This window comes from Chlorocebus sabaeus, chromosome X, assembly GCF_047675955.1.
Source record: "Chlorocebus sabaeus isolate Y175 chromosome X, mChlSab1.0.hap1, whole genome shotgun sequence".
Classification (NCBI taxonomy): domain Eukaryota; kingdom Metazoa; phylum Chordata; class Mammalia; order Primates; family Cercopithecidae; genus Chlorocebus; species Chlorocebus sabaeus.
In genome coordinates, this window is record NC_132933.1 from 105,125,878 (window position 1) to 105,136,607 (window position 10,730).

The following is a 10,730-nucleotide window of genomic DNA, read 5'->3' on the forward strand; positions in this document are numbered from 1 at the left end:
TTTTAACAGCTGACCAAATTATTACATTTGAATTTGCAGAATGGTATCTCTCCCTGCCTCCCTGAGAGCAGAAGAAATTAGGCATTGCCCTCCTATCTTTCTTACACTTCTTTTTGTTAATTAAAAGCAAAATAAAATTTTAAAGCAAGCCCTGGAGTTTCATTAGGGTTTATTAAAAAAAAAAAAAAAAAGGGCTAGTGTGATGGCTCATGCCTGTAATCCCAGCACTTTGGGAGGCTGAGGGTTGGGAGAAAATCTTGAAGCCAGGCATTTGAGACCAGCCTGGGCAACACAACAAGATCCCATCTATACAGAAAATAAAAACATTAGTTGCGTGGTGGTGTGTGCCTGTAGTCTCCGCTACTTGGGGACACTAAGGTGGGAAAATCAATTGAACCCAGGAGTTTGAGGCTGCAGTGAGCCATGATCAGACCACTGTACTCCAGCCCAGGTGACAGCAAGACTCTGTCTCTTTAAAAAAAAAAAAAAAAAAAAGTTTGAAAGCTACTGGGCTAGAGAGTGACAGGGATGCCAGACAAGGGTATGGGGAAGGCCTCTGTGAGGAGGGGGAATGTTTATTATCCATCTTCTCGAGGGCCAGGATTTTTGTCCTATTCTGTGCTCTAATGCTGAGAACCGCATCTGGCATCCAGTAGGTGCTCAATAAATGTTGAATAAATGTATCAAACACAGAACACCTACTATATGCCAGGCACTGTTCTAAGGACTTTCCAAAAGCTTAACTCCTGACCGGGCACTGTGACTCACGCCTGTAATCCTAGCACTTTGGGAGGCCGAGGCAGGTGGATCACCTGAGGTCAGGAGTTCGAGACCAGCCTGGCCAACATGGTGAAACCCTGTCTCCACTAAAAATACAAAAATCAGCTGGACATGGTGGTGCACGCCTGTAATCCCAGCTATTTAGGAGGCTGAGGCAGGAGAATTGGTTGAAATTGGGAGGCAGAGGTTGCAGTGAGCTGAGATCATGACACTACACACCAGCCTGGGTGACAGAGCGAGACTCCATCTTGAAAAAACAAACAAAAGCTTAACTCACAATCTTTGCGACACACCCTACCTATGTCGTAGGTGCTGTCTGTGAGCACATTTTACAGAGGGGAAACAGGCTCCAGAAGGGGGGTGTTATCTGCCCGAGGGTTCTCTGATGGAACATGGCCCCGCTTGTTCCCTCCTAATCACCCCAGACCCTGGTGTTGTCCCCAGCTGGGCCCATGGGGCAATGGATAGCCCCTATTCCTCTCCTGAATCCCTCCCCAGGCTCATGCCACTTCCCTTTCTCACTTCCCTTGTGCTGACCACCCCCACCACAAGCTGACCACAGGGAACCTCTCAGGAAACGAGGGCTGAGGTTAAGGCTGGAGGTTAAGGCAGGGTGGAAGATGGAGCAATTGCCTCGATGCCTCCTCCACCCCCATGAGCAGGGACACACTGAGCATGGCACACTCACTTCACCCTGGTTCAACACCCCCACGAGGTTGACCCTGTCATTACATTAGAGATTATGCATTTTCCACATAGGGAAACTGAGGCTCAGGGATGTTAAGTGACTCACCCAAGGTCACAAGGCTAGGAAGTTGCTGCATGCTCTATGTCCCAGGAGCTTCAGTTGAACACTGAGAGGTTGCTGGGAGGAGCTTGAGGTGCTGGGGATACAGCAACAAGCAAAACAAGACCAAGAGTAAGACAGGAAATGGGGAGGGGAGAGTAGAAGAGGAGGCAGAGGGGACAGGGTGGGGTCAAAGCAGGATGCCCTCCCAGTTCCTCCTGCCTCTAGGTTCCTCTTTCCCTGCTGGCTCCAGGAGCAGATCAACCCAGATAAAGCGTGATCTCCTCTCTGGTAGAGGTGCAGGGAGCAGTACTCAACATGATCACAGAGGGAGCGCAGGCCCCTTGCTTGCTGCTGCCGCCGCTGCTGCTGCTGCTAACCCTGCCAGCCACAGGTGAGGGGGTGAGGGCCCAGCTGGCCCCAGGGGTGTCCAGGTCCACCACATCCCTGACTGAGCCCCACCCACCCATCCCCTGGCCCTGTTACAGGCTCAGACCCCGTGCTCTGCTTCACCCAGTATGAAGAACCCTCCGGCAAGTGCAAGGGCCTCCTGGGGGGTGGTGTCAGCGTGAAAGACTGCTGTCTCAACACTGCCTATGCCTACCAGGAACGTAATGGCGGGCTCTGTCAGCCTTGCAGGTTAGGGGGCGTTTGGGGCGGGGGATGCAGGGAGGGAAGGACTGTCTGCGGGGGTCACCCAAAACTGGGTACTTTCTTTCTCTAGGACTTCCAAGGGTGGCCCTGAGGCCCTGATCGTGACCATACCTCAGGGTTTCTCAACCTTGTTACTATTGACATTTGGGGCTGGAAATTCTTGGTTGGGGGAGGGGATTGCTTACCTGCGTATTGTGGGATGTTTTGTAACATTCCTAGCCTTCCACTAGATGCCAGTAGCAATTCTCCCCACCAGCTGTGACAACCAAACATGTCAGCAGACATTGCCAAATGTCCCCTGCGGGTCAAAATCACCCCTGATTGAGAACCACTGATATCGCTCACACATACTGAGCACCTCCTGCACACTGGAAGCATTGCAGCGGGGGTGCAGCTTGGTATTTTCCTAATTTTGATGACAGCTCATGTTTATTGAGTGCTTACTGTATACCGACACACTGTGGGGGCAGGAGAGTTTGGGGAATTCTGAGGGCAGCTCTAGGCCCCTAATTATGATGACAGATCACATTCATTGAGCACTTCCTGTATACCAGCTGCATGGCAGGGTTGGGAGATGAGCTTGAGGATTTCTGAGGGTAGCTCTAGTCTCCTGATCATGATTTCCAGCTTGCATGGATTGAGCCCTTACTGTATGCCAGACCTGTTTTCTACTTGCTTACTATATATCCCAGATACACCATGGGAATGGGAGCTTGGGGATTTTTGAGGGCAGTTCTGGGCCCCAAGTCATGTCAACGGTTCACATCTATTTGGCATGAACAGCATACCTAGGGCTACGCAGTGGGTTGGGGATAGATCTAGGGTATTTCTGAGGAGGCCTCTGAGGCCATAGGGATGATGGCTCAGGTTTATTAAGCACTTTCTATTTATCTGCTACTGTGTAGTGTGGTGACCTGGTGGGTTTCTGACATCTGCCCTTGGTTCCTAGTCCTTACCTTTGCTTACTGCAGGCCTAGTGTTGGCCTTACCAGCCTTCCAATGGTAACTCCAGATGCCTGATTTTGAAGGTAAATGACATTGTCAAGCACTTACTATATGTCCACTGCTTCCCATTCAGTATTCCAATATCCCTAAAAGGTAGGGACTTATCGATCCATCGCACACACACTTGCCTAGCAACCCCTCGTGCCTGCCCACACTCTGGAGTCCCACATGCCATCCTTGTCAGCTCATGCCAGGATGGGATATGTGTGCTCTTCTCCACAGGTCCCCACGATGGTCCCTGTGGTCCACATGGGCCCCCTGTTCGGTGACATGCTCTGAGGGCTCCCAGCTGCGGTACCGGCGCTGTGTGGGCTGGAACGGGCAGTGCTCTGAGAAGGTGGCACTTGGGACCCTGGAGTGGCAGCTCCAGGCCTGTGAGGACCAGCAGTGCTGTCCTGGTGAGGAGGATGCGCAAGGCGGGCACTCCCTGTCACCCAGCACTGGTGGGAACGATCGGTACAGAGGTCCTCAGAGTGGGCCCATCCCCAGTGTTTGTAAGGACCTAAGGAGGAGAGTGGCAGGAGGTGAAGTCAGAGAGGTGAGGAGGGCCCGTTGCCTGGGGGCCATGGAGAGGACGTTGGCTTTTCATCTCAGTGATTCAGACTGTGGGCAAGGGAGGAACGTGATCTGACTGGGCTTGGGAGGAGAACAGACTGTGCACGGTGGGGGTGAGAGGGGAAGCAGAGGGACCCACATAAAGGCTTCTACGGCAGGCCTGGTGAGCGGGGACGGTGGGCCCAGTGTGGTGGCAGAGGATATAAGGACAGGATTAGCTCATGTGGGGCACTCGAGGAAGCAAAGAGCCCTGAATGACACCCCACCTCCATCCCATTACCCTCTCTTCTCTCCCACAGAGATGGGCGGCTGGTCTGACTGGGGGCCCTGGGAGCCTTGCTCCGTCACCTGCTCCAAAGGGATGCGGACCCGCAGACGAGCCTGTGATCACCCTGCCCCCAAGTGTGGAGGCCACTGCCCAGGAGAGGCACAGGAATCAGAGGCCTGTGACACCAAGCAGGTCTGCCCCAGTGAGTGAGGGAAGCCACAGGATGCTGATGGGTGCACCCAGCGTGGGTCTGCAGGGTTACAGCAGGGAACCGCCAGGGTGAGAGGACTTTAGCACGCATGACCACACCTGCATCCCTCCACCTCCCACCCCACCACAGCACACGGGGCCTGGGCCGCCTGGGGTCCCTGGACCCCCTGCTCAGGATCCTGCCACGGTGGACCCCATGAACCTAAGGAGACACGAAGCCGCACGTGTTCTGCACCTGAGCCTTCCCAGAAGCCTCCTGGGAAGCCCTGCCCGGGGCTAGCCTATGAGCAGCGGAGTTGCACCGGCCTGCCGCCTTGCCCAGGTACGCCAGGATGAGGCCGCTGATGTGGTTGGCGGGGCTCTTGATTGAAGGCATAGATGCTCTGCCATTTCTAGAGTTCCTAGACCATGTGACCATGCAGCCCTTCATTTGGGGACAGTCTGCTTCAAGGGTCTAGGAGCTGAGTGGAAGGATTGAGGAGGCCTTTCTCCTCACTCCCTTTCCTCCTCCAACAGTGGCTGGGGGCTGGGGGCCTTGGGGCCCTGTGAGCCCCTGCCCTGTGACCTGTGGCCTGGGCCAGACCATGGAACGACGGACGTGCGATCACCCTGTGCCCCAGCATGGAGGCCCCTCCTGTGCTGGTGATGCCACCCGGACCCACATCTGCAACACAGCCGTGCCCTGCCCTGGTCAGCATCTCAGGGTTCACGGTTTGCATGCCTAAGCCCCCCATGCCCTTCTCTGCTGCCCAGTTCCTGCTGCTGAGGCCTTGCTCCTGTCTCTGATTCCTCCTTTCCTGGCCCTGATACCTTGTTTCCACCCCGATCCGCCATTCGCACATCTGATCACCTCTACTCCCTCCTACCGCCCTCATTCTTCCTCTGAACCCCTTGCTGATTCCCTGCTTTGTTCCAATCTCCTCTTGCCCTGTCTCTGCAGTGGATGGAGAGTGGGACTTGTGGGGGCAGTGGAGCACCTGTGTCCGCCGGAACATGAAGTCCATCAGCTGTGAAGAAATCCCAGGCCAGCAGTCACGCTGGAGGACCTGCAAGGGCCGCAAGTTTGACGGACATCGATGTACCGGGCAACAACAGGATATTCGGCACTGCTACAGCATCCAGCACTGCCCCTGTGAGTGTCCCCCAGACTGTGCTCTGAGGGTGGGGTGGCCCATGCAGGATAAGGGGTTTCCAACTCTCTGCTGTGCACCTCACGTCTCTGCAGCCTCCCTCTCACCTTCCCACCAAGACCTCCAGTTCTGACTCTGTGACCCCTACCCCTCATTGCAGTGAAAGGATCATGGTCAGAGTGGAGTACCTGGGGGCTGTGCATGCCCCCCTGTGGACCTAATCCTACCCGTGCCCGCCAGCGCCTCTGCACACCCTTGCTCCCCAAGTACCCGTGAGTGAGAGGGCAAAGTATGCCTGGGAGGGGGTCATGATATTACAGGCGGGAGAGTCAGCTACCCCTGGAAACCAGGGCTTCCACTGCTGAATCTAAGGTATCTGTCTTGCCGAGTGCCACCTCCCAGCTGCAGGAAGTGGGGAGAAACGAAAGAAGATGAGAAAGAAGCTCTTGGGGGAGAATTCGTAGCCTCTGTGCCCCTCAGTCACTCGTTCAGTCACTCATCCACTCTCCCATTCACTTAGTCCTTCATGTGTCATTGACTCCAACCTTTAGTTACTCATGCTTTTAGCTGCCGCCACTCAGGCCTCCATTCACTGCCTGGCTCCCACAGTCACTCATGCCTCCATCCACTTTGTCAGCATCTCACTGCCCTAAGGCACTCCAAGGCTTTTTCAGCAACAGTTGCAGAAACACACAGCCCAGATCCTGTGGATCCTCCAAGGGACCCAGCTGAGCAGGCCCCTGACAGGAGGCATATGAGGAACAGCTGGTTCATGCAACAGGGGCTGCCACCTCAACCTAGGTCCAGGAAGCTGATTGGGCCTCCCAGGGAAGGTAGGGGTTGGGAAAGGCGTTCCTGGCATCAAGACTGTGAATGAAGACTTGGAGCTAGGTGATTAGCTGCCATAAGTGTTTTCAGGTGCCAGAAGGGCCCAGGTGTTAAATGTTCATCCATTTAACATCCAGGTGCCAGAGGGTTAAAATGGTCATCCCTTTTCTTCCTTCCACATACATCAAGCTACTAGATTAAGTGGACTATTCCCAGCTCGTGGAAGGGCTGCCACCTGGGAAGAGATCTGCCAGCTGGGGGGGGGGGGGTTAGCGTGGGGCCTGAAGATGAATTAGAGGTGTTGAATGGAGGCACAAAGGACTTGAGTGAGAGACTGAGCGGAGGAAGAAGCAATGGAGAAAACTGGGATGGGAGTGAATGGAGGGCTTGCCTAGTGGGAGAAACAACCCAGGTAAAGACCTTTCTGGACATGGACTGAGCTTGAATAAAGTGGAGGAGAAAGACAGAGAGAGATTGGCTTGGGGCAGGGATTTGGGCCCAATGATAAGGCCTTGAATGTCAGGACAAGGCATTGGGTTTTTTCCTAGAGGCAGTGGAAAGAGATATAAGGGATATATATTTTGGAGGTAAGAGAAAGTAGCTCATGCCAACAAGTAACATTCACCAGCATTTATTGAGCACTTGCTGTGTGTAAGGCACTGCTCTGAGCACTTTACCTGAATTAACTCATTTATCCTCACTCGGCCCCGTGAGGTGAGTATTACTATTACTATTCCTACCATTCTCATTTGCAGATGAGGGAAACTGAGGCACAGGGAAGCTAAAGAAATTGCCCAGTATCCCATAGCTAAAAAGTAATGTTGGGAGGCCAGGCACAGTGGCTCACGCCTGTAATCCCAGCGACACTTTGGGAGGCTGAGGCAAAAGCATCACTTGAGCCCAGGAGATTGAGGCTGCAGTGAGCTATGATTGTGCCACTGCACAGCCTGGGCAACAGAATGAGACCTTGTCTCAAAAAAAAGAAAACAGATAAAACAAACAAACAAAAGGTAGCGTTCGGCACATAGCAGGCGCTCAATAAGACTTGAATGCATTCTTGCCTTCCCTGAGCTTCTCCCTTCCGTTCCTTCCCACCCCTAATGCCTCAGGCCCACCGTTTCCATGGTCGAAGGTCAGGGCGAGAAGAACGTGACCTTCTGGGGGAGACCGCTGCCACGGTGTGAGGAGCTACAGGGGCAGAAGCTGGTGGTGGAGGAGAAACGACCATGTCTACACGTGCCTGCTTGCAAAGACCCTGAGGAAGAGAAACTCTAACACCTCTTTCCTCCACTCTGAGCACCCTGACCTTCCAAACCTCAATAAACTAACCTCTTCGAGCTCGTCTACGATTCCTTAAAGGAGGAAAAACAACCCATCCCCTTCCCCAAAAGTAGGGTGATAGCATCCCACAGGGCAAAGGGCACAGCACGGGCCAAGACACAGCAGCCTGTTGCGGACAACAGTATCTTCCACTGTGGTCGCAGGTTGGCAGGAGTGAAAGCGAGTGTGCAGCCCCAGCCTCTCCCCGCCGCTGCCATAACCCCAGTGTCTGGGCCCTGCGCAGCCCCCCCTTAGTGCTCCAGGGCCGCCCGGCACGTTCCTCTGCAGAGCTCCGCGTTACGAGTTCCCTGATTGGCTACTTGTCTTGGCAGGCACTTCTTGATTGGCCGGCGTGCTTGTTCGTTGTCTCCCCGCCTCCTGGACCTCCCTAGATTCCCACCAGCTGGAGCCTCAGAGGAGCCTCTGCTGGCCGCCTCCGACTCCGCGTCTGTGGAGGATGAACGGCAGAGGCGTGGCCGAGGCTGGCACCCTGCCGCCCGAGCACCTGCACCCACCCACTCCCGACAGCCTAGCTCCAATGCCGCAATTACCAGCGACAAATAGCTCGGCGAGGCGGGGGGCGGGCCGAGGAAGTGCCTGTGTTGCGCTCTGAGCTGAGGCGGGGGCAAAGAAGTTAAGAGTCAGTGTCTGCCCGCAGGAGCCCCCAAGACAAATCCAGACACTTTCCTCTGGTATTTGTTCATTCATTCAACACTTATTAGCGCCTGCTGTATACTAAAGCTAAGTCTGAGCAGCTAGGGTGGAGGAGGGCTGGTAGAAAGAGGACATCTGAGCGAGGGAACGGACTCAGAAGGTATTCCTTTCGTGTGAATATCTATTTAACACTTAACGCCTACTGTATACTAACAATAGTGCTGGACATCACGGAGAATAGAGAAGACGAATCAGAGCGTTACGTGTCTCCGCAGTAAAGGGAACAAAGCCAGACACCAGTGCTCTTAGCATTTGCTCATTCATTTACCACTTACTGAATGCCAGGCCCCTTGTGAAGAGACGCATCATAAGAATCATAATAATCATGGTAATATTAGCTACTTAGAAAGTACTTACTGTGTGCTTAGTAGTGTCTTAAGGCTTTCCATAGCATGAACTTATTTCGTCCAGAGCAGACCCATGTGGGTCACTATTATTATCCCCATTTTACAAAGGAAACACGCACAGAAAGGTAGTAGGCTGGACATTTTTGAAGCATCATGGATTGTGGTGAGGTCTTAAATATCAAGAGTGCTGTGGGTGGAGGGGACCCCTCTGTGTGGGGAGGTTTCGGGTGGGAGGTTTGTGACATGCACACCCAGAGTATGTTGGTACACTTACTTGACTTCTCTGGGTCGTTTTCCCCCTTATTCAAATGGACCAGTCAATGAGTTGAAGTGAAGTGGAAGCTGATAAGTACTTACTGGTCATCTTGGGAAGGCTGAGCCAAAGTGAGGGGTTCTGGTTGCTACTACAGGGTATGAGAGAGGTATACGTTTACAATAAAGTGGGAATTCAGCTGTGTGTGAGAGAGAGAGAGAGATGCAGACCTTTGGGGCTATGCAAGAATTAAGGATGTATTGATATGTGGCATGTGTGTAAGGTTACAACTGTGTATATGCCATAACAATGCAGGAGTCATGCGTGTATGCACATACACGTGAAGGTACCATGGATATCTATATGTGAGTTACAAACATGGGTACAATACTGAATGTGAACATATGTCAGGGGTGTGTGTTTGAGAGTCATTGCTCACCAATGTACAGCAAAATCATTCTTGGGGCCCCTTTTGTATGCCTATTCCTGCTGAAGAAGATGGAGACAGTTTGGGGGAGCCTCACCTTTGCCTTAGTGAACTGAGGCACTCCTGAGGTGAATCCTCATTCCTTTACAAAACAATCTACAAAAAATTAATTTCTAGACATTGAGCCAACTGGAAAAAGGAAATGGTGCTAGGGCCACAAGTACTAGGAACCTAGGAATGGGGACCCTAGGAAGAGGCGCAGCCTGGAGATAGTTTCCTGAGGAACCTGAATTCAGACCTAAAGGAGCCAGAAGGATCTGTAGACCTGCAGCTGTTCCTGTCTCCAAAGAGGGCACCGCACCCTGCACAGCTTGTTTGCTTCCGTTACTGGGCAAAAAACCAGGGAGCACATACTTCAAGACATTGGAAAATATCTGATTTGCGGGGAGATCCCCATCTGGGGAACACTGGGATTTGGAATGCCAGAGAAGGAATCCTGAAGGGAGGAGGAAAGAGAGGCCAAATCAAAGGCCTAGAGGTGGGACTGAAGCTGGCTGGGTTGGAGGAGGGAGTAGCGGATGGTTTGGGAAATGTTTGACTTGGGTACTGTGGAAGCCTAGAGGAGGAGGGGATGGAATCTGAGACCTGGAAGTGAGGGGTTCCTGCAGACAGTGGCCAAAGGCAGCCCTCGAGAAAGGGAAGGAGAGGGCATTCCTGGCAGAAGTTACAGCACATGCAAAGGTACGGAGGTTGCCCCCTTCCTACCCCTCTCCTTAGAGGTGGGTTAGAGATGTACCCTTTTTACAGATGAGGAAACCAAATCTCAGAAAGATTAAGTCACTTTCCCAAGTGTATGGTGGAGACCCCACTTGAACCCAGGCACTGTGTCTCCAGACCCACACTATTACTGCCTTGTTTAAACCAGCTAATGATTTAATGAATAAAGGATGAACAAATGAATAAGTGGATGATTCACCTGAAAATTCTGCAGGCAAAAGAGACTCCAAATCTACTTACTTCTTGCCTATCTTCTGCCACCTCTCCTAGTCCACCATCACTGCTCACTATGGACAAGGTCCTACCCAATCTGGCCCCTGCTACCACAATCCCCTTCAGCTTGCTCCAGCCGCATTGGCACTGGATGTTTTCTCTTCCTGGCACATTCTTAAAAGAAAAAAATATATTGATCATAAAGTGAACATGACCCTTTGGGAATTAATTGGAGTTCTTGTATTCCTTCATCTATAAAATAGAAATTATATTATCCACCCCATTGGATTGTTGTGAGGGTTGGATGAAATGATGCATGTAAACAGCTTAGTTAACAGTTTGGTACAAACAGTGAACAAATGATTATGAATTAGTGATTTTATTGTAGTCAGAATCATAAAGATTTGACACGTTCCCATATCCCACCTCTGCTTGGACTACCTCATTTGCTTATATGCAAAC

General features: G+C 52.3%; 1 protein-coding gene across 1 annotated transcript; it reads left to right on the forward strand.

Annotated features, from left to right (window-relative positions):
• The first annotated feature begins 1,790 nt into the window (after nt 1–1,790).
• On the forward strand, nt 1,791–7,554 carry CFP (complement factor properdin). Its single transcript, XM_007991545.3, has 9 exons — nt 1,791–1,961; nt 2,056–2,206; nt 3,449–3,624; nt 4,081–4,251; nt 4,390–4,581; nt 4,776–4,949; nt 5,200–5,391; nt 5,550–5,661; nt 7,327–7,554. The coding sequence occupies exons 1-9, from the start codon at nt 1,886–1,888 to the stop codon at nt 7,490–7,492; spliced, it is 1,410 nt and encodes a 469-aa protein (XP_007989736.1). The 5' UTR covers nt 1,791–1,885; the 3' UTR covers nt 7,493–7,554.
• The last annotated feature ends 3,176 nt before the right edge of the window (nt 7,555–10,730 follow it).